Below are 27,148 nucleotides of genomic sequence, written 5' to 3'. Positions count from 1 at the left end.
CAAAATTGCTGAGAAACCTGAAGGGGAACGACCAAAATTACCCAAAACCTCCTCTGGGGAGGGCACAGAGGGTTCCTCGGGGCGCCTCTGGCTGCTCAGCAAAGGTTAAAATCAGAAATTTGGAGTTTTGCTGCTCCATGGCCCCGTTGTCACAGGTCGAACGCAGACAGAACCATCAGCAACCACAAATCCGAGCATTCCCTGTGTCCTGCGTCCACTTGGGAAGCAGCCAGGGGTCCATAATTCCTGTGTCAGAGCCTGCAAATGGTGCAGAACTTGATGTATTTAGTGGTGGTGTTTGAGCCACTGGGAATCGGTGAGGCAGGAACATTCTGGGGCACTAAAGGAAAATTTGGGGTTGATCAAGGAGGGGGTGGGAAAAAACCAACGGAACCCCATGAATGCAAATAGGCCTTGTTTGAGATCCTGAAATGCATTTGATTACTTTGAAAATATAATTAATGAGGGAGGGCGGGGACTCTTTGTGAGGAGTTTGAGGACAAAAGTTGTTTCATCTTGGGTTGTTTGATCACATCCTCATTCTTCGCGGCCTCTTTGGAGCGAGGCTGGCACTTTGCTGGCTCTCAAAGAACAGTTCCAGATTTATTTGTGCATTTGCTGCTCCTTCGGAGCTCCGTGTGCTGGTGGCGTTCCCAAATCCCTGCTGGGAAGGGGCTGCAGAATCATCTCCCCCATTTTGCTGGTTAATCAGAGAACCCTGGAATGGTTTGGGGGGGAAGTGACTTTAAGGATGATTCCATCCACCCCTGCCGTGGCAGGGACACCTCCCACTGTCCCAGGCTGCTCCAACCTGGCCTTGGACATTTCCAGGGATCCAGGGGCAGCCACAGCTTCTCTGGGAATTCCATCCCAGTCCCTCCCAGCCAGGAATTCCTTCCCAATATCCCATCTAAATCTCTCCTTCTTTAGTTTATAACCATCCCCCCTCGTCCTGTCCCTCTCTGCCTGCATAAAAACCCCTTAACTTTTAATTTATATTTTATTTCTGTGCCTCTCCCCATGGAAACCTTTCAACGATGCCTAAAATGGAACTGATAGCACAGAGACAAAATCCATGGCATGGCTCAGTTTTCTTGGCATTTTGGAATGCCCTCCTGGAAATTTCCTCCTGGAAATGCAGGTCCAGGAATCTACAGATGAGGGAAATCCAAGTTTCATGGGACTGCTGGATGGAGAAAATGATACAAAAATCCCTTTTCCTTTATCTGGAGGGATTTGTACCAAACTCACCTCAGGTTTTCCCAATGTGGTGGAAATGAGGAATGTCTGAAGGGATTTTGGAGACCTCATCCAGAGTCATGGAATGGTTTGGGTTGGACAAACCTTAAAGATCATCGAGTTCCAACCCCCTTCTCCTTGCAAGAAACAGCTTTGACCCAAATTTTGAGGTTCTGCCCCCTTTTCTTACCTTGGAGTTGTTCCTTTACCACTCACAAAGGAAAGTTACCCTGACTTCCCTGCTAGACTTTGTTCAGTTCTAGGCAGGAGAAACTGCTGAAAATTCAGAAATAAAAATAGTTTATTGAGGTTATGAGCAACTAATTTGGGCTGAAACGTCGCTCTGGTCGTGCCCATCGAGTTCTTTTTTGGTTTTCCCCTGCCTGAAAAGGATCTGCATCAAATATTGAAGGGTTTTGTGTGTGCAAGCATTGTTTGTGCTGTTATTTCCACACCAAAAAAAAAAGCTCAGCTCGTGCCTCAGAGTTTAATTCTGTGGCAGTTTCTGACTGGTTCATCCTCGTGATTCCAAGTTGGTGTTAGTGCTGATTCCTGGGAATTGGCTGAGGCTTTCCCAAGGGAAGGAGAGATGCTCAGTAAAGAGAAGTGCAAAAAATTCCATCTTTGTTAAAACCATGAAACGTCCTTAAATAAATCTGGATAAATGAATAATGTCAATAAATTTAATAATAAATGAATAAATAAAATCGAGCAGTTGGGTACTTTAAGATGCCGTTAGAACTAAGGAACAGCATCCAAAATGAGGATTTTCCTGCAAAAATACCAAATTTTCCATTCTCTCCTTAAAAATGTTGCCTTCCTCAATGGAAGAAGCCTCTCCCACCCTGTGGAACTGAGGGTGAAGAGCTCAAAATTAGGGTTTTCTCCCCCGCTTTGTAAAGACAAATTTTTTAATTCAAAATTCAATCCTGTGGCTGCAGCCCCTTCTAAAATCATATTTAGGCCTCCAGTGAAGCCAAATTTGTAATTTTTTTATAGCAAACTGTTCTTTTTTCGTGTTTCAGCCTTAAAAAAAGGACGATTCTGGATCACTCCTGACCCGTATCACAAAGATGACAACATCCAGATCGGGCGGGAGGTGAAGATCTCGTGCCAGGTGGAAGCCATCCCTTCAGAGGAGCTCACCTTCAGCTGGTTCAAGAACGGGCGGCCCCTGCGGAGCTCGGAGAGGATGGTGATCACCCAGACTGACCCCGACGTGTCCCCCGGCACCACCAACCTGGACATCATCGACCTGAAGTTCACGGATTTTGGGACCTACACGTGCGTGGCGTCCCTCAAGGGAGGCGGCATCTCGGACATCAGCATCGATGTCAACATCTCCAGCAGCACAGGTGAGGAGAGGCTCCTTGGGGTCGGTTTCATTGGGATGGAGCCATCCCATGGTGGAGAAGGTTGTGTGGAGACCTCCCTGCACATTCCAGGGCCTCCAGGGAGCTGGAGAGGGACTGTTCATCAAGAGCTGGGGACACGACACAGGGAATGGGTTTGAACTGAAAAAGGAGAAATTTAGGTGGGAGATTGGGAATTGGGAATTGCTGGCTGGGAGGGTGGGCAGGGGCTGGGCTGGAATTGCCAGAGCAGCTGGGGCTGCCCCTGGATCCCTGGCAGTGCCCAAGGCCAGGCTGGACATTGGGGCTGGGAGCAGCCTGGGACAGTGGGAGGTGTCCCTGCCCATGGCAGGGGGTGGGATGGGATGAATTTTAATCCCAAACCATCCTGGGATTCCCTGACCCTTGAACAGCGGCTGAGTTGCTTTGATGAAACACCGGAAACCTGAGGAAGTTCACTGGTGGACCATTTTTGGTCATGGAGGTGCTCCAAACACTGGAGCTTCTCTGGAGCCAGGCTGGGAGAGCTGGGAATGTTCACCTGGAGAAGAAAAGGATCCAGGGAGAGCTCCGAGCCCCTTGCAGGGCCTGAAGGGGCTCCAGGAGAGCTGGAGAGGGACTGGGGACAAGGCCTGGAGGGACAGGAGCCAGGGAACGGCTTCCCAGTGCCAGAGGGCAGGGCTGGATGGGAGATTGGGAATTGGGAATTGCTGGCTGGGAGGGTGGGGAGGGGCTGGGCTGGAATTGCCAGAGCAGCTGGGGCTGCCCCTGGATCCCTGGCAGTGCCCAAGGCCAGGCTGGACATTGGGGCTGGGAGCAGCCTGGCACAGTGGGAGGTGTCCCTGCCCATGGAAAAGGGGTGGGATGGGATGGACCTTAAGGTCCCTTCCAACCTAAACCGTTCCATGATTCCATGATTTTACAATCAGGAAGAAATAACTGGGAGCATTCTTAGAGGAGAAGAGCCACCTTTGGAATGATGGCTGAGCATTCCATGCAAACTTTGTCACCTCCCTGCCCAGGTGGAGCAAATGGTGCTGTGTGCGCGTCCAATAACCACTGAATTCCCTGTACTTCCTGGGAAACCCTTTGGAAAACTGATGGAATTTCCTGGAAACATCCATTAGTTGGCCATTCCTATCAGCTCACCACAATCCCTGCAGGAGGGGATGAATTCGGTCACCCCTTAAATTTCCTGCCCTGGATCACTCCAGAAGATCAGGAAAGGGGGAAGAAAACGTGGGATTTGGGCTCAGCTTTTTTAACATCCTAAAAGGAATTCTGCTCTTGGAATGACTTCATTACCCAACCAAGCGGAAGCTGAAATAGTTGCAGTGCTTTGAAGGTCATTACTGATTCATCAGGATTCATTACTGCTCTGCTAATTAGGAACAGAAGGCCCAGGCACAAACACATTTCCCAACTGCCAGGACTTGCAGGGATTTATTAACATCCCTCTGGATGTCTGGGATGGGGGGGAATTTCCTCTTCCTGACATTTCCGAGGCTCCTCCTGGAGTCACCGAGAGGGGCAGGAGGGGCTGTGTCAAATCCTAAGGAAGGAGGAAATCCATGAATTCTCTCCTCCCGCCGGTTAGGAAGGGACGCGTGGCTCCTGACACACTTGGAACTGCCCTTGTTTAGCAGGAATATTTTTTCCCTTGACATTTTCAGTGGGAAAAGCACGGATTTGTGTCCTAAGTGTCTTATATAAATGGACCTGAAGTAATCCCCTCACTGCTCCCCCCATATCTCAGTAAAATAGGTCACTGAAGAGTGGGAACTGAGACTCAAATGTGGAATATCTGCCCTGGAAAAGCCGTGCCATCCATAAAACCCACCCTGGGCAAACATTATTGAGAGCCAGGCTGGGTTTTTCTGGATATGTGGGATCATGTCATGGAAACCTGGAGGCAGAAGATGCTAAAAAAGCAATGAGATGTTGAAAAAGCAACAAAAACCTCAAGAAAGTGGTAAGCAAAAAAAAAGAGGTGGATCAGAGAGTGTCAGTCTGTGCAAGGGGTTTTTTCTCTGCCTTAAACGTTGGGTTTAAGCAGGAGGAATAAGCTTTGGGATTGGGATGGTTTGCTCTGTTCAGGACAGGCTTCTACGCTGCTTTTATTCCCAAAAATCAGCATTTGTCCCTTCTGGCTCATTCCCTTTCCACCTTTTCCTTGGAGATGTTATTGAGCAGGGAAGAGGGTTGTTATTTTGGGATATTTTCCTTGATTTTCTGGTTTTGCTGCTCTGAATTGCCACAGGAAGGGCTGGAGGTTGTGGTGATCCCTCTTTTCTTAAGGGAGTCCTTCCAGTGGCTCATTCCTGCCCGGTGTGGGCACAGCCAGATGTCCTACAAGGAAAATTCACCAAACAAATTCCTGCCCTCGGGATGAGCCTGAAGATGTCCTGAGCTTAGGATGGCAACATCCTGGAGCAGGACATGGATTTTGGATGAGCACAGGGCAGCCTGGAGGCCTTCAGATCTCCTGGAATAATGGAATCAGTTTGGGTTGGAAGGGATCTTTGGGTTGGAAGCACCACTTTCCACCATCCAAGGTTTCTCCAACTCTTCCAGGGATAAATTTGGCTTTCCGTAAGTTCTGCTACATCCAGGCAGAGAAATTCTTGGAGAACTGCTCCATGTGAGGCTGTGCAGTATGAAAAGGGCTTGCCTGTCAAGCTAATCAGCTCTCCATTAAATAATGAATTAATTAAAGCTCCAGGCTGCCGTTCTGGGACCTGCAGCCTTGATCTGGTTGTGCCACAGGAGTCCTCTGGTCATCCTGTTCCTGCTTTGATGAGACATGAAAGAGACCTCGATTCCAGCTCGAAATATTTATCGGAATCACAGCCTCGCTGCATAACGAGGATGTGGGGTTTGGGAGGTAATTAGTGGCTAATTAAGGTATTTGTAAACCTTAAGCACCATCCAGAGCGATCGTTCACGGCGGCCCCAGGAAACAGAGAGAGGCCTTTGGTTATTGCAGCAAACGGATGGGTTTGGGGAGCCATTATCCTTGGAGTTTATCCAAGTTTATTGGAGGGAGCAGGGAGCAGAAGGGACACAAAACAGCGGGATTTCGTTAAAAAGCTTTGTCTTTGATAGTTCTGATTTCGTGGCTAATGTGCAGAGATTGTTCTCGTTAATTCCATCCTCGGGAGCCCCTTCCCGTCACACAGCAGGGAAAGGCCCAGGCCAGGCCTTGTCCTGCTCTGCAGCCCAGTCCCTTGGGAAATCTGATTTCTGTGGGATGAATCCACCCTCCACGCATTGATTCCAGCGGGGTTTCGGGGAGGAGACACCCTCTGTGTGGCAGAGCCTCTTTGTTCTTCTCCAGAGGGCTGTGGATGGGTTCCTCATCCCGTGCTTCTCCTCATCCCTGGATGCTGCTCAGCACGGTTCCTGTGAGAGCACTGGAATTCATTTCCCTAATTTGCTGCTGGCTCTGCATGTTCTGGGTTTCAGATGTTCCTCTTTCCTCTGGCTGCAGAGCAAGGTGCTGCTTTAGGGGTTTAGTGCTGTGTTCCAGGCACTGATCCTGGAATTATTTTCCTGCCTGAACAAGAATTTTGTCCAAAAATCAGGATCATCCCAACCCTCAGGACTGGACCCTTCATCCAAGGCCTCACCATCACTTAAGGGAGAGAGGAAATGGCCTCAGAGGTGATTTAAATTGGATCTTTACGAAAATTCCTTCTCAGAAAGGGTGGGAAAAGCTGTCCAGGGGCGTCACCATCCCTGGAATTATTCAAAAAATGTGTGAGTGTGGCACCTGGGGACATGGGCTGGGGGTGACCGCGGTGGTGGTGGTAGTGCTGGTTGATGGTTGGACCGGATGTTCTTAGAGGGCTTTTCCAATTTATAGGGTTCTGTGATTCCATAAAATCCATGGTGGATATTGTGTCCTCATGTGCAATTAGGAGTGGTTTGTGCCCCAGAAAACATGGACTCCCCCCTTTGGAACTGGAATTTGTGTCCCTTGCCTGGGGGGACACAGGAACTGGAACGACTGGAAACTGCCCATGAAATCCAGCCAGGAATTCCCGACAGGCCGCTCCATCTCCTTTCCACACCGGTGCCTTGATGGACCCTCTTCCATGGGGGTGAAAGGCCATGGAAAGGGTAAAGGAAATTCCCTGGAGTTTTCTTTCCCTTGACTTCAGCTGCTTTTCCAATCGTTTGGCTGAAACAGCAAATCTCCCCGCGGGCTCTTCTCTCACCTCCGAGTCCCTTCCAGCAGCAGCTCCTTGGTTTTCCCCAACATTTCTCCCAAAAAAACGGAGCAGGCTGAGCAGTTTCAGCCTCTGTTTACAGACAGAACCAGCATAATTATCCTTCATGAATAATTATCCCTCGCTGCCCTTCCCAGGCAGAATGATCTTGCTCAAATCTATTTTGTGCCACGGCTCAGCCCTGTCTTAACTCCGGCATCACATCAGGGCATGAATCATGAGCTGGGCCCAAACTGCAGCTCTCAGGCAGAGGATGATTAATCCCGGCCAGTCAGACCTTCAAATTCATAAATATTCCACAAGTAGGACACACAAATAACTTCTCTTCTCCCTTCCAGCCGGCGCAGCGTGGATTCCTCAATATTCCTGAGCCAAGCTGGGTTTGTATTCCTTGGATAATGGGAATTCCAGCAGTTCCCTGGGGAGATTCTCTCTGGGTTATTTCCAGTTTGGGTGATTTCTTGATGTGCTGCTCAAACACTCCTTCGCTGTGCTTGATCCTAATTATTAGGATGAATCCATGTGGAGCAGCCTGGCCACATTATCCCGGGATTTTTCCCTGTCACGGACAGAGGTCGCTCCAAGGAAATGTTTTCCTGAAGGCTCCCAGGGACACAGAGGTGCCAGCAGCCCCTGAAATCCCCAGGGAAGAGCTCAGCAGTTGTGAGGCCACCACTTGTAGGGGCTCCTTGTCCTCCTCCACTGATTGTCTTGGAATCATGGGATAGTTTGGGAAGGGATAAAGCCCCTGCAGCCTCCATGGGGAGGGATATTTTAATGGGATCAGAGGGCCTCTGAAGGATTCTTCTGTCTGCAGCTTCTTGCCTCTGCCAGTGGCAGTTAATTAATCTGTCTGATCTGTTAATTAAGCTGGAATTTGATCCATCAGGACTTCAGAAAGCTCGAGTAGCACTAAAACCAACCAGAATACGCAAGGAATAAACATCAGGCTCAGGAATTTTGTTCTCCAAGTGTCACCAAAGCTTTTCGTCCTCTGAGTGTCACCAGAGCTTTTTGTCCTCCAAGTGCCACCAGAGCTTTTTGTTCTTCAGGTATCACCAGAGCTTTTTGTCCTCCAAGTGTCACCAGAGCTTCTCGTTCTCTGAGTGTCACCAAAGCTTTCTGTTCTCCAAGTGTCACCCTCCACTTCAGGAAACTGCTGAGAATGTGAACTTATTTTAAAGCCACTTGGTGCAGGAATAAGGGAACATTTGTTGTTTCCACTTAGGACCAGGAAAAATCATGGATTTGTCCTTTTCCAGCCTGGGCAGCGGATCTGCTCCCGGCTGTGGCTGCAGGAATCAGGGAACATTTGTTGTTTCCACCTAGGGTTTAGGTAACTTTTTATTCTGCAAAGGAGGGACAGAGCTGCCCTTTCCTTGGAGCAGCCTCTGGAGCTGCGGGAGCCTCGGGAAGAGGTTGAGTCCTCCAGGGCTCTCCTTGTGCCACAGCAGCACCTGCTGGGAGAGGGTGACTGGCACAGCTGGTGACAGCCTGGCACAGCCCGGCACAGCCCTCCCCACCTGCCTGGCACCCCTCCCTGCTCATCCCACTGGCAGCATCTTGGCTGGCACATGCTTGGTTGATCCCTGCTCCTTTCCTCATGGATTTATTTGAGCCTCTGGATCCAGCTTTGCTCACTCATCTTTGCACAAGTGGTGGGAAAAGAGGAAGCAGCCCCAAGTTGTGCTAGGAGAGGTTTAGGTTGGATATCAGGGAGAATTCCTGCCTGGAATTCTCCCCAGCCCAGGGCAGGGGTGAAGTCTCCATTCCTGGAGGGATTTAAAAACCCTGTGGATGTGGCACTTGGGGACATGGGGCAGTGGTGGCCTTGGAACAGTTGGACTCGATGATCTCAGAGAGCTTTTCCAACCTGAACAATTCCATGATTCCCTGTTTCTTACCTTGCTCACCTAGACCCACCATTCCCTGCTCCACGGGTCTCCCTACATTTTTGGGAAGAAAACGATGAAATTCTTATTTTCTCCTCAATCCTTTTGAGCCAGATTGTTCATGGAGACAAATCCCAGGTGCCCAGGCTGCCAGTGTCTGCTGTGTCACCGTTCCCCAAAAAAACTGGGATTTATTTTTTCAGCCTGTTGCTAATTCCAGCTACATTTGCCAGCGGAACAGACAGCTCAGAGATAATTAAGTACCTGTGAGGTTGTGACAAATAGCTGGGCTGAAAAGGGGAAACCCTGCCAAAAACCCTCCCTGAGCAAAGGTTCGGGGCTTTTTCTCCCCCTAATTAGAGAGTGGAGAATCGGGGTCTCAATTTAGGGGGAACTGGAGCCATAAATGGGGTGGGGACGGAGAAATCCTTGGTGGGACCTCACTGTTACTCAAACGTGACCCAGAGCTGCAGCCAGGCTTTGGATTTATGGCATTGCCCCTGGAATTCTTCATCTTAATGGATGGTCTTGTCCCTCCTGTCCCCTGTGCCGTTCCCAGGAACGAAGTGAATAAATCCAGGGAACCATAACGAGCCGCTGGCTGCCTCGCAGCGCCAGGCACTGCCAAATGCCGCGGGAGATGAGGAGTCGGAGCTTTAAAGGGATCTTTCCATCTGGGACACTGACAGAGCCTCTCTTATCAGCTGTCACCACCCTCGTGGGCCCTGCTCCTTATCTCAGCCAGGTGCAGCTCTTGCTGTGCTGTTATCTCTGGTTTTTCAGGAAAAACTGATGGAAAAAGAGGGGAAATTGTTGTATTTGCACGGGAGATTTTTGTCCAGGATCTGCTTTTTTTCCCCTCAAAGTTGGACGTGCTGTGCCATTCCCTCTCCTTCCTCTCAGACACCTCCAGAAGTCCCCGTGGGAAGCTGGGTGTGCTCTATCCTGCTTTTTTCTGGAGAGGATTCAAGCTTTGAGTGTACAAAGTGTCCAAGGCCAGGTTGGATGGGACTTGCAGCAGCCTGGGATAGTGGAAGGTGTCCCTGCCCATGGCAGGGCTGGGATGGGATGAGCAGCGCAGCTCCTGGACACACGGAACTTGTTTCTCAGCTCCTCCCATGACGAGCTCAGTGAAGGAGTTCCTTCAACCAGAAGAACTTTCTGGATATCTGGGAAAAATCTCCTCAATTTATTTGGATCCCTTCCCTGTTTCAGGGCCAGAATCCTGGAACGGTTTGGGTTGAAGGGACCTTAAAGCCCATCCAGTTCCACCAGGGACACCTCCCACCATCCCAGGCTGCTCCCAGCCCCAATGTCCAGCCTGGCCTTGGGCACTGCCAGGGATCCAGGGGCAGCCCCAGCTGCTCTGGCAATTCCAGCCCAGCCCCTCCCCACCCTCCCAGCCAGCAATTCCCAATTCCCAATCTCCCATCCAGCCCTGCCCTCTGGCACTGGGAAGCCATTCCCTGGCTCCTGTCCCTCCATGCCTTGTCCCCAGTCCCTCTCCAGCTTTCCTGGAGCCCCTTTAGGCCCTGCAAGGGGCTCGGAGCTCTCCCTGGAGGCTTCCCTTCTCCAGGTGAACACCCCCAGCTCTCCCAGCCTGGCTCCAGAGGGACTCCAGCCCTCGGAGCATCTCCGTGGGTTCCTCTGGACTCATTCCAACACATCCACGTCCTTCCTGTGTTTTTGCCAAGTTCCCTCCCTTGTCCCAGCTGGACTGGGTGATTCCTGAGGCAGGCTGGGATTGGATAACTCAGACCCATGGCTCTCACACAGCCTGGAAAGTTTGGAATCTGGAAGAGGCTGCCAGCACCACATGCCCAGGGATCAATCCACACGGACAAGCTCCAGAGGGAAAATTCCCGTCCTGGCCCCACCTGGGGCTGCAGCAGAGCTGTGTGGGCTGGCACAGAGCTTTTCCCTCGGGATATTGGGGTCTCAGGGGTCTCATCCCGGGGCTGTGACCCCCTGGCTCTCACGGGCAGTGAATCCCTGAGCCAGGGAAGGTTGTGGTTCCCAGGGCAGCCGGAGGAGCCAGGAGTGGGAGCAGGGCTGGAGGAGCTTCCAGGATCCATCTGCTGGGAAAGGCTTGGATCCAACCAGTCCCAGGCAGGAGCAGATCCACTGCCCAGGCTGGAAAAGGACAAATCCAGGATTTTTCCTGATCCACACAGGGCTCTGTCACACTTGGCCTCAGCTGAGAAGCCATGAGCCAGGTGAGCTCGAAAATGCAGGAGGAGTCTTGGGGTTAGGGTTGATTTTAGGATTAGGGTTGGGATTAAGGTTAGGGTTGGGATTAGGGTTGGGTTAGTGTTAGGGTTAGATTTGGATTTAGGGTTAGGTTTAGGATTAGGATTTGGTTAGGGTTAGGATTAGGGGTTTGGTTAGGGTTAGGTTTGGGACTATGGTCGGGTTAGGGTTGGGATTAGGGTTGGGTTACAATTAGGATTGGGATTAGGTTTAGGGGCAGGATTAGAGTTGGGTTAAGGTTAGGGTTGGGATTAGGGTTAGGGTTAGATTTGGATTTAGGTTTAGGGTTAGGATTAGGATTGGGTTAAATTTGGGATTGGGGTTTTGGTTTGGGTTAGTGGTCAGGGTTAGTGTTCAGTTTATTTTTGAGGTTTAGTGTATGGTTCGGGTTCGATTTAGCTTTAGGTTCGGGTTTAGAGTTTGTGTTAGTGTTAGGCTTAGGTCTGGCTTAGGGTTTGGCTTGTTTTAGGGTTTGGCTTTGGTTAGCATTAGGGTTAGGGTTAATTTTTGTTTTAGGGTTAGGATTATGGTCACGTTTGGGGTTTAGTTTTAGGGTTAGGATTAGGGTTTAGAGTTTGGTTATGGTTAGGGTTAGGTTTAGGTTTAGGTTTTAATTTAGTCATAGTGTTTGCGTTTCTGTTAGGTTTAGTTTTGGGTTTTTGGTTAACTTTTGGTGTTAGAATTAGGGTTAGGACTAAGTCAGTCTTCAGGCTGTCACCTTTCCCTATAAACTCTATTGTCCTTCTTGGAACGACACCTTTTTCCCACTTTTATCCATGATTTCTCAGTGCTCCATTTCCATTGGATTTTTCCTGAGCTTGCATCCTGCCGTGGCACATGAGGATATAACAGAAATAATAATGTTTTATTAATATTTCCAATGTTTTTATAAGCAGTTGTTAATTTTTCTTTTTATTTTATTTTCCTTTTCTTTTGGAAGTATAAATTCATTTTTCCTTCCCTCCCCTGTGGAAAAAGCTCTTCCTGTGTCTTCCTATCTCACCTGCCAGGAGCTGTTAAAGCCTTCAAAACAGCTGAAAGCAGTACTTTGATTCCTATGATAGCCCCAAATTTCCACTCTTTTTCCTACCAGGCTTGTCAGGGCTGGAGACACGGAGCAGATCCCTGGGGAAAGCTGAAATTGCTTCTCACCGGGATGAGTTTGTTGTTTCTGTCCCTTGGGAGCTGAAAATTGCCTTGGAGTGTTTTTCCTGCAGACAGGAGGGAGGTGCAGTCTGGGTTTTGGCAGCCCTGGCATTCCACCAAAGGAGCTGAGTGAAGGACAAGGAGGAGAGGAAAAGCTCCTGGAGGGGCTGTTTTCCCACAGGGAATGTCTCCCCATGGTTCAGGACAGGAGATCCATGAGGAAAGATGAGTTTTCAGGAGGCACCAAAGGAAAAGGAGGCAGGGCAGTGTTTAAATCAGGATTTTCCATCTCTCCACCCACCACACAGCATTCCAAGCATTTTCCAAGCAAGGCTGGACACCTCCCACTGTGCCAGGCTGCTCCCAGCCCCAATGTCCAGCCTGGCCTTGGGCACTGCCAGGGATCCAGGGGCAGCCCCAGCTGCTCTGGCAATTCCAGCCCAGCCCCTCCCCACCCTCCCAGCCAGCAATTCCCAATTCCCAATCTCCCATCCAGCCCTGCCCTCTGGCACTGGGAAGCCATTCCCTGGCTCCTGTCCCTCCAGGCCTTGTCCCCAGTCCCTCTGCAGCTCTCCTGGAGCCCCTTCAGGCCCTGCAAGGGGCTCGGAGCTCTCCCTGGATCCTTCCTTTCTCCAGATGACCATTCCCAGCTCTCTTAGCCCAGCTCCAGAGCAGAGGGGCTCCAGCCCTGAGAGCCTCCTCTGGATTTGCTCCCACACATCCACATCCTTATCCTGTGTCCTTGACCATCACCAGCTCACTGGGAGGTGTTCCTGCTCCATGGGGCTGCCCAACTCCTGCTGGAAATAGTTCCAATATCCCCTTTGGAATTGTTAATGCCAATCCCTGTGGAATAAACTCCAATGACCCTCCTGTGACAGACCCCAGCTGCATTTTGGGGTCAGGCCTCCAAATCTGAGCTGATTCCTGAGTTGCCGCAATCCTTCCTCGTCCGCAGCCTTTTATCCATGGGCTGGATAAAATCAGCAGCTGGTATAAAAACGGGATTTAGTGCCCAACAACCCTAAAAAGGAAAGCAGAACTCGCCGTGGGGAAGTGAGGGATGGTGGGACAGCACTGGCACAGTGGCAGGGACACACAGGGATGACACGAGTGCCACAGCAGGGCTGGGAAATCTCCTCTGAGCCTCTCCAGGCAGCTGAGAACTTCACCCCATAAATGTGGGAGCTTCCAGTGTGCACAATCCCTGCTTCACTGTGGATAAATTCATTTTCCGTGGATAGTTCCGAGCAGGAAGCCCATCCTTGGTACCCGACTGTTGACCCCTCTCTTTTCCTATTTCCAGTGCCCCCCAACCTGACCGTCCCTCAGGAGAAATCCCCGCTGGTGACGCGGGAAGGGGACACCATCGAGCTGCAGTGCCAGGTGACCGGGAAACCCAAACCCATCATCCTGTGGTCACGGGCGGACAAGGAGGTGGCGATGCCGGACGGAGCCCTGCAGACCGAGAGCTACGACGGGATCCTGCGGATCGTCAACGTCTCCCGGGAAATGACCGGGACCTACAGGTGCCAGACCAGCCAATACAACGGATTCAACGTCAAACCCAGAGAGGCTCTGGTGCAGCTCATTGTGCAGTGTGAGTAAAGCCTGAGCTCCCCTTGATTTTCTTTTTGTTGTGCTGAGCAAAAGTTGATTTATTCCTCCCCTAAACAAATAGCAGCAAGAATCTTACGGCTGTTACATATTTGATGTGGGGTTGTTTGTCGTGGCAGTTCCCCGGAATCCATGATTTTCATGTAAATATGGAAGTAAAAATGACATAGGAGTCTCATTTGTGGTAAAAAAAAAAAAAAAACCCAAGCCAAGTGTGAGGCAATCATTATTTTCCCCACAGCTTTGAATTCCTTGACACGCGAACAAGCAGATGAGAGAGGAGGACAGATTTCTCTAAATGCTGAGCTGATCCTGAGCTCATTTGTCGCTGCTGTGTAAAACAAGGAGGAAAAAAGGAGGGCAAGAGCTGTTCCCTGGGAGCTGATCCGCATCCAGATCCAGCCTCGGGAATGGGGAGGGAAAAGGGGGGGATAATCAGTTCTTTTTCACTTTGGAAACATGCGGCATTTGTTGTTGGAGCACGGAAAGCCTGGTTTGAGGTGGTTTCTGGGAATAACAGGAGGGATAATGAGCCAGTCTTTGTGCTGTGGATCTGAGCAGTCACTGAGCGACTTCCCTGTGCTGTCAGGACTTAATTTGGGTATTTTATGAAGTGCAGCCCTCATTTATTCCACTTTCAGTGCCCCAATCTTCTGTCACTTGGCTTTTTTAGCAGCTCAGCACAAGTGACCTCTTTTGCGGCCTCCAGGGAGCAGCTGCTGCCTCACACACCCTCAGTGCTGATAAGCAGCTGATTTGTTTTTCCTGGCTCTGTTTTATAACAAATTATTGATGCATTTGATTACATGGTTGGGATCTGCGGAATTCCCATCCCAGATTTTTCCTGCTGCTCTAGCTCTGCTTTAAATCCCAAAGTCAACGCTGAAGGGAGGATGGAAGCTTCTCCCTTGTGGGTTTCTCTTGGTTGTGGTGTTGGTCGCGGGTTCATCCCACTGGAACTTGGGAATGAGGGGTCTGCGCCTCCTGTGCTTGGCTCAGTCCTTTTTTCCTGGGAAAAAAGGAGGCTCAGGGGGATCGCTGTTATTTTCCCACCTTTTCCTGTTGCCAAAACCCCTCTTTCTGATGCATTTTTGTTCTGCTTGCAAGGCAGAATTTTGCTAATTTTAAGAGGAGACACAACCTGAAAATGCTTCCAAGAAGTGGGAGTTAAACAGGTATTTCCAGGAGCTTTTCCTTTCATCTCTCTGTGTTTAGAATTCTGCTCCTTTTATTCACATCCTGGCAAGTGACAAATTGGAGATGAATGGAGAAAAATTATGGCAAGCTTTGATTATTTTTCCCGTGGGAGGAAAGTTTTTGTTCCCAACGACTCGAGCAGCGTTTCCCTACCGAGGGTGGCATTTAACCAATTGCCATAAAAACCAGTTGTCTTCAGAATTTTGGGATATTTATCCTAGATGCTTCCAGCCGTGATGAACAGGGAAAGATATTTAATGGAACCCTTTTATTTAGAAGATAACTCCTGGATTTCACTGGGGATGTGCTGTGTGAGGATATTCCCATTCTTTGGGAAGTTCTCCTTGTGCCAGCAGGACTTTGTCTCACTGGAAGTGGTTAATTAATCTATTTTCATGGAATTATGGAATATCCAGAGTGGGAAGGGACCCACAAGGATCACAAATCCAACCCCTGGCCCTGCCCAGACAACCCCACCCTGGGCATCCCTGGGAGCGGTGTCCAAGCACTCCTGGAGCTCTGGCAGCCTTGGGAATGTGCCCATTCCCTGGGAAGCTGTTCCAGTGTTCCACAGGGTAAATCTTTCCGTGGAATTACTGCTCCAGGTCACATCTGGTGGGTCAAATTAAAGAAAAATGAAAGGTAAATTCAAAGATAAAGGATTTTATTTCAATTTGCCTCCCTCATCTAATGCATCTTTTCTTTTCCCAACCTGTCTTTTCCACTGCCATTCCTTTATCCCATCTCAGTGGTGTCAGGATCCCAGCCTGGGAGTTCTCCAGGGAAATTGCGGCTTTTTGGGCTTGGTCACAGTTTGGCCTCAAGCTGTGGTTTAAGATTTTTTGCTTTTTCATGTTTGCATTAAATCCTAAAACTTCCCTAGAGAAATGAAAATCCTGGAGTCACTGAATGGTTTGGATTGGAAGGGAATTCCTAAACCCTCCTATTCCAACCCCCACCATGGGCAGGGACACCTCCCACTGTCCCAGGTTGCTCCAAGATGAGTCTTCCCCTGTGTTTGGTTTCCCATCATGGCTTAGATGGGATACCGGGAATTGGGAATTGCTGGCTGGGAGGGTGGGGAGGGGCTGGGCTGGAATTGCCAGAGCAGCTGGGGCTGCCCCTGGATCCCTGGCAGTGCCCAAGGCCAGGCTGGACATTGGGGCTGGGAGCAGCCTGGGACAGTGGGAGGTGTCCCTGCCATGGCAGGGGTGGCACTGGATGATCTTCAAGGTCCCTTCCCACCCGAACTCCTCGGTGATTCTTATTTTATGATTTTCCTGCTGAATTGTGGATAAATCAATTTTTAACGAATAAACCAAACTCTGCTGGTGGCAGACAGGGCAAATCCAGGGACAATTTACCAGTTCCACTTTTCCAGCTGCAGGAGAGGGCTGGGGACAGAAAAGCGCCACCAGGTGCCACCTCATGCACTGTTTCCATCGCGTCCCTTAGGAAGTGATCGGACAGCGAGGATGGGATCGTTTGTCGTTGCATTTTCCCTGTCTCCCTTTTCCTTCTGCTCTCCATAAAATCCTGTTTACAGCACAAACGCCTTCCCAAACTCATCCATCTCCAAACCCTCAGAAAGCCTCTTAAAACATTCGAGATATTTCATGGAAGCCTGGCTGGCAGAGCTTTGTTGACCACCTCGGGATACTCAGGATTTCCCGTTCTGTCGGAGTTCAGCTTTATTTGTGTTGTTCTTCCTTGGTAATAAATTCCAAATAACTCTGGAAAAGGAGCTCATCCTGCAGGAATTACATTGGGAATGGAACAGAGCTAATTAAGGAGAAAGATGAGGCAGAGTGATGATCTCAGGTGCGGAGTGGAGCAGCGTAAATGAGTTATTCCCGTTTTCCATCAGCTGGAGAATCCAGCCCTGAGTCCTCTTTCCTTGATTTTAGATTTCTTTGCAGCTGGGAATAGGAAAAGGAATTTTTCTGCCTTGGAAAGGCGATTTGGCAGCTCAGGAATGTGCTGGGTCTACTCTCAAAATATCTGCCTGATGAAATATTTATATGCAAATATTGTATTAATAACGAGATCAGAGTTGTTGTGAGAGAAGGAAGCGTTGCCCATCCGAAATGGGACTGGGATTCATGAGCTAAAAACTCCTGGAATTTTAGGAAAGTAATGGGGAGAAACTCTTTGAACAGGTAGGGCGGCCAATCCCTGTGGGAATTTGCCACCTTCATGGAATTGTCTTGTGAATGGGGATCAGGAGTGTGGGAAAACTCCCAAAGAGTGAAATCTGCCAGATTATAAAATTTTAATTATGAAAGCTCATTAAAAAGGGATAACCAAGGAGCTGGAGAAATCAAATGGGGAAAATATCTTGATTTTTAAATAAATCTGTTCTAAATCTGTGTTTAAGCAGGCTGGAATGATAAAGGAAATTGGAATTTGCATTTAATATTAATATTATTTACATCCTTTTTTCCCCTCCTGATTGAAGATTTGAGTGGGGAAAGCTGATTAATATTCAGGACAAATATTACATAACCCAATCCATTCCCAGGCTGTTGCATTTATCACTTTCTGAACAAATTCTTTCTCCAGAGATAAAAGTCGGGTTTAATTTGGGCTCTTTGTGGTGGGAGAAAGGACAGCCTAAAAAAAAAAGTTTAGAACTCGGTCTAATTTTTTAAATTCTGGGTCGTTTTCTCCCTTCTCTCCCAATGAAGAAATGACCTTAACAACTTGAAAATATCAGAATAATGGTGCTCCCACTGCTTTCATAATCTTGATTTGCTTTCCAAAATGGTTTTCTCCACCCTGGTGGTTGTATCCGAGGAATTCCATGCTCCTGCCCAAAGGATTTTCCCAGGATATGGCACAGGTTGATGCTGCTAAGCTGAGCTTAAATCTTCAACCTTCCTATGGGGACATTTATTGATGTATTTAGTTTTATATATAAATACAGAAAGATTTGGGCACTCCGGATGGATAATTCCCACTGTCCTGGTGTTTCACCTATGGATCATTCCCAGCTCCTTAATTCCCAGTCCAGAAACTTCCCAGGAAACTGTAAAACAACAAAATTCCTCTCCAAGATCCTCATTTGATCGAGGCTGATTTCAGAATAACCCACAGGCAGTCACGGCTTGGGTGTAATTTATCCACATGGATCAAGGCAGGGAAAAAATTATGGAAGTCATGGATGGCTGGATTGGGAAAGTGAAATCCCAGGAGCTTTTTGACATTCAGCAAGGTCAAGGACAACGTTGAGTTTGCTGACCCAAGGAGGTGATGAATATTCAAAGCCTGGCACTGTGGAAAATTTAAATGAGGACCAGAGTATTTGAATATTTTCTTATTTAATATTAAAATTATTATCACGGAGAGACCTTCCTGTCAGAAATTCCGAAGAAACAGAGCATTCCAAAAGCTGAATAAATAGAGATGTTATGGGGGAGGGCAATGGAATTATTCTTATTGGGGTTTTTTGGGAATTGGTCTGGGAGAGGATAATCCCGCCCCACAGAGCAATTCCAAAGCATCTTCCAGGCAAAAATGGTTTTGGATTTGGAAGAAGAAAGCGTGAGTGGGAATAGATGTAAATATTCCATATCCATATTTAAAATAGGAAGGATCAGAGCTTTGGTTGCTCCAAACCCCACCCAACCTTGAACATTTCCAGGGATGGAGCAGCCACAGCTTCTTCTATTCCCAATTAATAACAAGAGGTTGGATTTGAAGGGAAAAAGGGAATTCCAGCCCAAAAGAGTTGAGGAAAATCCAAGAAATTCCTCTCTAGACCTTGTGGAATTCAGGGATATCCACCCCCCCAGTTATCATGGGAAGAAGGTGAACAACAGGATGAGAGGGAATGATGTAGTTGCAATATAAAGGAGTCACAAAAAGCAAGGACAAGTCAACACCAATCAGGGAAAGGTAAATTGGAATAATTAATTGTCCTTTCAGCTGATTTTTTTTGCCATTTCCATATTAACAGCGGAAGATGCTGAGTAAATGCATTGCCTTTGTTTTCCTGTAATACTTGGAGATTAATTCCCATAATTACACGAAATATGGATTTCAACAGAACTCTGGCTGCAAAGTGCAGCATTAAAAATTAAGATTATTTGGATTGACACAGGACACAAATAATTCTGTCCATGGACGCTGCTCGAATTTGTCCCAGCTGATTTTTTAGCTCCAGAAATCTCTCTCCTCCTGCCTCACTTCCCAATGTTTGACTTTGTGCCTGTAATTGCCTCACAAAGCAGAGTTTTGAAGGCAATCCACAGATTTAAAGACAAGCTGCTGCTTTGCCTGTGCTCCCTCCCAAACCCTTTGGATCTTATTCCCAATGCCAGCATTATTATTCAGGCCTGTTGTCCACTGCTGTTAAGAGGGAGGTTTGCAAATCATTTCGCCTGTGGAGCTGGCAACGGCGTCAGCAGGAAGATTCCTTCCAGCAGGAATGAAATTAGAGCTCTTTGTGTCCCACATAATCAGGTTTTGCAGTGGAGCCAGGCCAGGGGATGCTGGATTCAGTATTGGAGTCGCTGGATGCTGGGAAATCTGGGAAGGTCTGTGGGAATGATGATTTTTTGGAGAGATTTTCCTTGGGTTCCACCAGGTTTTGAGGAACCACATCAGGAGTGAAATCACTGAAGGCAAGAGGAGTCTTGAGTGGAATCATTGAGGCTGGAAAAGCCTGCAAAGATCATCAAATCCAACTGTTCCCAGCACTTCCGAGGCCACCACTGCCCCATGTGGGCACATCCACAGGGCTTTCAAATCCCTCCTGGGATGGGGACTCCAAACCTGCCTGGGCAGCCCCTTCCAAGGCCTGACCTCCCTTTCCATGAGGAAATTCCTGTCCCTCAAAAATTCACAGCATCATGAAGGCTGGAAAAGCCCTCCAAGATCACGAAGTGCAACATGGCACTGCCCAGGCCACCAATGTCCCCAAGTGCCACATCCACATGGATTTGAAATCCCTCCAGGAATGGGGACTCCACCCTGTCCCTGTGCCAGGGCTGGACAATCTATTTAGGGAAGAAATTTTCCCAACTGTCCAATCTAAACCTCACAGAATCCCTGAGGTTGGAAAAGAGCTCCAAGGTCACCGAGTCCCAGCTGTGCCCGATGCCCACCTTGTCCCCAGCCCAGAGCCCTGAGTGCCACCTCCAGGAATTCCTGGGACACCTCCAGGGATGGGCACTCCCAAAGCTCCCTGGGCAGCCCCTGCCAAGGCCTGAGCACCCTTTCCATGGGGAAATTCCTGCTGCTGCCCACCCTGAAGCCTGCCCTGGCCCAGCCTGAGGCCGTTCCCTCTCCTCCTGTCCCTGTTCCCTGCCAGCAGAGCCCGACCCCCCCCGGCTGCCCCCTCCTGTCAGGGACTTGTGCAGAGCCACAAGGTCCCCCCTGAGCCTCCTTTGCTCCAGCCTGAGCCCCTTTCCAGCTCCCTCAGGAATTCTCCAGCCCCTTTCCCAGCTCCCTCAGGAACTCTCCAGCCCCTTCCCAGCTCCGGTCCCTTCCCTGCTCCAGCCCCTCCATGTCTTTCTTCCCAAAATTTCCCCCAGGACTGGATGTGCTCAGCACAGAGGGGAATGAAGCTGCTGAAGGGTTCTGCATCTGTGCCCTTGCCTTGGTAGGACATGGATCTTACCCTGGATGTTGTCCAGCTCCTCCACCTGCCTGGCAGAGCTTCCATGGACCATGATTTCCTTGGGAATCACTCCAGTCATTATCCATCATCCATGACACTGCTGGTATGGCCACAACTCCTCAGTGTGGAGACCACACTCATATCCTGGGGAAGATCTCCATGGCCTGGTGGCTCCTTGAGCAGCTTCCCTGATGGGAATTCCTGATAGAAAATTCCTTGTAGCAGGAATTTTCACACTCTCCTCATATTCAGAAGCTCTCCACAGAATGAAGGGAAATTTCACACCTTCCATTTATTATTGGTTTGATAAACAAAAAGCAGGGACATTTTAATTTTTTTTTAGAGGAATTGTTATTTCCAGGGAGTTCAGACCTTTGAAAATAAACTCAAACCATTCAAATTGATGCATATTCCTCTCAATTGATTCCTATTCCTCACAATTGATTCCTATTCCTCCCAATTGATACAAATCCCTCACTTTTCCAGGCTCCACTGCCACTCCAGTGCCCATTAAGAGATATTTTTTATCATAAAGCCACTTTCCTCCCTGCTCTAATTGACTGTTTCCCTCCGGATGGGGCAGTTTATTCGGATTTATTTCATCATTCCGATGGATTATTGGCACATTTTGTTCTCGGTGAAGGAACAGACTGATCCTATCCTCATTTTCCTGTCCGTGGCAGGGCTGCCTTGCAGAAAGGGACAGGGACATGAAGAATTCCCATTCCTGGTTAGGACGACAGGAATTGGGACTGATTTTTCCACCAAAGGATGGTGATTTTTCCTTTTAGGAGGGTCCTCGCTTGCAGTGGAGAGGCCACGGATTCCCATTCTTCTGTAATTTGTTTTATCAGGATAGTTCTGATGTGTCTGGGCAATGTAAAATCATCCCAAGAAGTTTTGTGGAGCCTGGTCATTTCTGGAATGATCCGTTGGATGTTGGGTTTGGTACCCTCAACACTTTGGGAGCTACGGAGGGGAAACAACGCCATCTCTACATCCCCTGCATTGGAATAATCTTGGAATCATGGAATATCCTGAGTGGGAAGGGATCCCAAGGATCATCCATTGCAACCCCTGGCTGTGCCCAGACACCCCAACAATCCCACCCAGTGCATCCCTGGGAGCAGTGTCTGAACACTCCTGGAGCTCTGGCAGCTTTGGGAATGTGCCCATTCCCTGAGGATCCTGTTCCTTTTGGGTTTTGTTATCCTTTGCAAGCTAAAATCTGTGACTCTGAACCTGGAAGACCAAACATAAACCCATGGAATGGCTGAGGTTGGAAAGATCATGGAGTCCAGCAGGATATCCAGCACTACCAAGGCCTCCACATCTCTGTTGGAATTGGAAAATGATAAAATCCTGGGATTGGCTGGGTTGGAAGGGACCTCAAAACTCTTCCAGTTCCATCCCTGCCACGGGCATGGTTGTCGTCAACCTTCAGGATTCTCCAAACTCCTTGGATCCACTTCAAGCCCAGGTTGGATGAGTCTTGGAGCAACCTGGGATAGTGGGAGGTGTCCCTGCTCCAGGTATAAATCATGGATCATAGTTGGTTTCTGAGTCTTGGATTTGGGCTTTGGCTGATGTGGAAAAGAATCCCAGAATCCTGAAATGGTTTGGTTGGAAGGGACCTTAAACCCATCCAGTTCCAGCCCTGTCAGGACAGGGACACCTTCCACTATCCCAGGTTTCTCCAAGAGGATTAAGAATGGTGGGAAAGCAAGGAAAACAGGGAGTTCAGGGTGTTCCAGGATAATTTTCATGACGATGAAGTCGAATAAACCCAGCAATCCCACTGACTATGCACGGCTCCCAAATATATCCAACGTGAGCCCTGATGGAGCTCGGGGAGGAAATGAAAAGATATTCCCTTCAGTAACCTTGAAAATTCAATTTTGGAGATAAAACAAGGCTTGATAAAATTGGTTGAACGGGAAGATGAACTCCAACAGGAGAGGAAACAGCTGGAAGAAGGAGAGCGGCAATAAATGGATTTACTGGAAACAAAAAGGCAATTCTGTGTAAAACATTGGGCGGAAAAACCAGACTTAGAGGCAGTACTATAAAATTTTACAGACTCCTGTGGGAGGAGGAAAACAAGGAAACGTTGGAGTTTGTTCCCTTCTGCATGAAATTGCTGGACACAGAAGACAAATCCATCTGCCCTAAAAGCAGCCCCAAAACCAAAGGCGATAGCCCTTATTTATGCATTTGTTTATTTAGTTGGGAGTTTATTTTAGTTGAAATCGAGCCTAAATGCAAATCCAGGCTCAGAGATGATGAGCAGGGCCTGATTCCTTGGAATCTTCCAAATGGGATTAAATTATTCCCAGCATTCAGCACCAGGAAAATCCGAATGAACTCAAAACCCCGTTTCTCTGAGGTCTTTTATGTCACATCTACTCAGGGCAGCTTCATTTCAGAGCAAGGCTCTGCTTTAATGCTGGACTTTAAAGTGCAGCATGTCTGAAATGTGGAATATCACGGGATGGTTTTATTTTAGGAGCTGTGATTCCTTCTTTCCCCGTGGCCACACACAGGGCTGAGCTTTGGGGCTCACTGGGGTTGTTGGAGGGACCCTAAATCCCATCCCATTCCCACCCCCTGCCATGGGCAGGGATACCATCGGCTGTCCCAGGCTGCTCCAAGCCCCAGTGTCCAACCTGGCCTTGGACACTGCCAGGGATGGAGCAACCACAAATTCCCTGTTCCACGGCCTCCCCACCCTCCCAGCCAGGAATTCCTTCCCCATTTCCCACCGAAATAAACCCTTTTTTAGTCTGAAACCATCACCCCTTGCATGGAGCTGAGAGAGGCTCAGGGTAGAGCTGTAAAATCTGGCTGTGAGGGGTGAAAAGTCCAGCATGAAGCACAGGATGGTTCCTGAGGAGAGCAACCAGCAGCACAGCATCCTTCTGCTTCCTCTCCAGCTCATGTTTTATGGAATAAAGGTGTTTTCCAGCTTCATCTGCTCCTAGGAAATGGTGTGAGCCCTGCTCTGCCACCTGCTCCTCCCGTGGATGATAAAGCCGAGCTCACTCTTCAGTGTCCCCCTCACTGAGGATGTTAAGAGGGCTGGGATTCCTTCTCCAGCAACCTTTTATTTCATTAAAATAGATGAACTTCCTATTTTTGAGGCAGCTTCCTTTGTGCCCGGCTGGCTTGGTGCTGGCTGGTGAATGGAGCTTTGGGCTTTGGCCTTGTCACTCTCGGTCCCTCTCTGGGTCACCTTTGTCTGTTTGCAGTCCTTGAGTGCAGCCTGTCCTGGAGCTGTTGTTGGAGCCAGAGGTGCTCAAGTGTCCAAAAAGTCCAGTGGCACCTGGATTGGATAAGGAATAGGTGGCAGAAGGACCAGGGCAGCGACTGTCCCCTGTGCTGGGCACTGGTGAGGTCACATCTCAAATCCTGGGGGTCAATTGTGGGTTCCTCATGACAAGAAGGACATTGAGGGGCTGGAGCATGTCCAGGGAAGGGTCTGGAGCCCCAGGAGCGGCTGAGGGAGCTGGGAAGGGGCTGGAGAGTTCCTGAGGGAGCTGGGAAAGGGGCTCAGGCTGGAGCAAAGGAGGCTCAGGGGGGACCTTGTGGCTCTGCACAAGTCCCTGACAGGAGGGGGCAGCCGGGGGGGTCGGGCTCTGCTGGCAGGGAACAGGGACAGGAGGAGAGGGAACGGCCTCAGGCTGGGCCAGGGCAGGCTCAGGGTGGATATTGGGAAAATTCCTTCATGGAAAGGTTTGTCCAGCCCTGATTCTTCTTCTGAAATGCTTCACCGAGAGTGTCCAGGGTGTCCCAGGGCCAGTTCTCCAGGATTTTGTTCCCACTCAGGAATGTTGTTCATTCCCCTTGTTCCAAGATGTGCTGCTGCAATTCTCCAGTGCTCAGCTCTGGAATGGGAACAGATTCCACCCTCTCTCCCACGAGCTGTGGGGACCAAACCCCTCCTTTCTCCACCTCTTCCCATTTATCTTCCACCGTTCAGGGTTTGATAAATGCAGGACAACTAAAACAGGGTCAATACACCCCAGACTGGTCATTCTGCCTCAGCTGAGGACACCTTGTCCTGCTTTTCCTTCTCAGGAGACACTGGGAATTGTCCAGGGGAGAAATGTCTGTCTGGGCTGAGCATTTGCTCCAATAAATTCCCATTCTGCCCCTCTCCTGCTGCTCTGACCTTTTCTGGCCCTATTTTTTTTTTTCTGTTGTCTTTAAACCTGCCCGAAGTTGGTTTTTTTTTGGTAACCTGAGGACAATTTGCTCTGAGCTGATTCCCTCTCATTTTCCATGGATCCCAGGCTGAGCCATCTCCAGGGTTTCAATCCCTGACCCCAAATTTTCAAGCCCTGACCTCGGCTGCTTAAAAATAGGGGCGGTTCAATGAATTTCAGCCTCTGAGGTTTGTTCTGAGTGCCAGGCTCTAAAGGAGATGAAAGCCTCACCTGGCCCAAAGGTAAATGCATAATTTAACTTAAAGCCACGATTTCTGCACATAAAACAGGCCCCAAATCTCCCAAGGACAGAGAAGGAAAGAAATCTGGGGGGTTTATTGGTAATTCTCTGCTCTGATCAACAAAAGCCAACCCCGTCCACCGGACAAATAAAACACAGAGGTGAGAACTGATCTCTGTTTCAAGGCAAATAAAATCTGTCACAAACACTGTCCAGAAGAGCAGTAAAAACGGGGTTTTGGTGCTTTTTTAAGTTCATACATTTCTTTAATGTGCACATTTCTGTGTTTTCTGCTCTCCTCACATCCCTTTGCCTCCCCTGTCCGAGCAAAACACGCTTTTTATTTCGAGCCATTGTGCCGAGATCTCCCCCAGATGTTTCCAGATGGATTCTGCTCCTCTTCCCTGCCTGGTTTTTTCCATGTTTATCCCTGGTTTATTTGGCACTTTGGCTGCAATGTCCTTTTCCATCGCTTTTTGGGAGCGTGGCCACGGTTGGGATGTGGTGACCCCAAGGAGGTGATCCCACCTCTGGGGGTGAAGGTCACCTGGGCTGGCTGAGCTGTGCTGGAGGCGGGTGGCACTGGTGGCATCTACAGGAGGGGGCAGCCAGGTGGGATCAGGCTCTAATCCCAGGAAACCAGGGGCAGGATAAGAGGGAACGGCCTCAAGTTGCACCAAGAGAAGTTCAGGTTGGATATCAGGGAGAATTTTCCCATGGAAAGGGTTGTACAGTCTAGGGCAGGGCTGGAGTTCCCATTCCTGGAGGGATTTAAATCCCTGTGGATGTGGCACTTGGGTGCATGGGGCAGTGGTGGCCTTGGCAGTGCTGGGAAAGGTTGGACTCGATGATCTTTGAGGGTTTTTCCGGCCTAAACTATTCTGGGATTCTCTGTGGAATCACGAGGCTGCTCCAAGGGCTGCAGCTCCTTTGTTTTCCTCTGGAAAAGTAAAAAACTCAGAGCAGGGAGTTCTGGGAGAGGTTTCAGGAGTGGGCAGAGTGTTTAAAATGCCCCATTAAATCATTAATAGGGTTGTGTGCAGAGCTGACCCGGTGTCACCAATGGTATCAATGGCCCCTGTCAATAACGCAGCCCGAGGGAGCCAGGAATAGAATCCAGCACTTCCCCTGGGCTGATAAGAGCCTTATCTCCAATTTCCCGTGTGCATTTCCCACCTTTCTTCCCTGTTTTGTCCTCCCTTCCTCAGTGTCCTTGTAGGAACCTGGGAGGGTGGGAAGGGGCTGGGCTGGAATTGCCAGAGCAGCTGGGGCTGCCCCTGGATCCCTGGCAGTGCCCAAGGCCAGGCTGGACATTGGGGCTGGGAGCAGCCTGGCACAGTGGGAGGTGTCCCTGCCATGGCAGGGGTGGGATGGGATGATCCCTAAAGTCCCTTCCAACCCAAACCAGTCTCCATCTCTTCCCTGCCCTGTTCCTGTCCAGTAAAGTTCAGCCCCACAAATGATGGAATGTTTGTTGTAGGAATGAGTAAAAACATGATTTTCCTGCTAAATATTCCGAAGGAGTTGCTCCAGGAATAAGCCAGGGTGTTGCACCCCTGGCTGGATCCCTGCGGGAGGAGAGTTGGTTCAAATCCCAAATGGAATCCCAGAGTGGGTTGGGATGGAAGGGACCTTAAATCCCATCCCATCCCATCCCATCCCATCCCATCCCATCCCATCCCATCCCACCCCTGCCATGGCAGGGACACCTCCCACTGTCCCAGGCTGCTCCAAGCCCCAATGTCCAGCTTGGCTTTGGACACTTCCAGAATCCAGGGGCAGCCACAGCTGCTCTGGGAATTCCCTCAGAGAAGTGAGGCTGAAGGAAGAATTCCCACGCAGGGGATGCTCTTGGTCCATAATTCCAACTACGCTTTAAGAAGGTTCCTGGATACAGCAGGAAGCAAATCCTAAGGGAATATTGGATGCTCTTGGAATCTGGGAGTGCTCCAGTGGGTTAAAGGTTTCTTTAACCTTTTAGGGATAATTTTTTATCCCTAAAACTGAAAATTTTTCCTTGGAAGAAATTACTTTGGCTTCTGCATTGGAGCAGTTTAATACTGACAGTGAAATATTGAAATATTATTTATTGCATTTAAATCAAAAGATTTAAATCTTTTACTTATTTTTCAGATTATTTTGAAGGAGATTAAA

General features: G+C 49.1%; 1 protein-coding gene across 1 annotated transcript in view; it reads left to right on the top strand.

The window, feature by feature from the left end:
* MDGA2 (MAM domain containing glycosylphosphatidylinositol anchor 2) overlaps positions 1-27,148 on the top strand; it is a 194,607-nt gene that overhangs the window by 128,189 nt on the left and 39,270 nt on the right. Inside the window, exons 7-8 of the mRNA XM_039552148.1 lie at positions 2,265-2,594; positions 13,418-13,711. Coding sequence (XP_039408082.1) covers positions 2,265-2,594; positions 13,418-13,711 — 624 coding nt within the window. The remainder of the gene's footprint in view (positions 1-2,264; positions 2,595-13,417; positions 13,712-27,148) is intronic.

Source organism: Corvus cornix, chromosome 5 (genome assembly GCF_000738735.6).
Source record: "Corvus cornix cornix isolate S_Up_H32 chromosome 5, ASM73873v5, whole genome shotgun sequence".
NCBI classification, from domain to species: domain Eukaryota; kingdom Metazoa; phylum Chordata; class Aves; order Passeriformes; family Corvidae; genus Corvus; species Corvus cornix.
The sequence above is the reverse complement of the archived record's forward strand: the minus strand, read 5'-3'. Positions and strand labels throughout refer to the sequence as shown.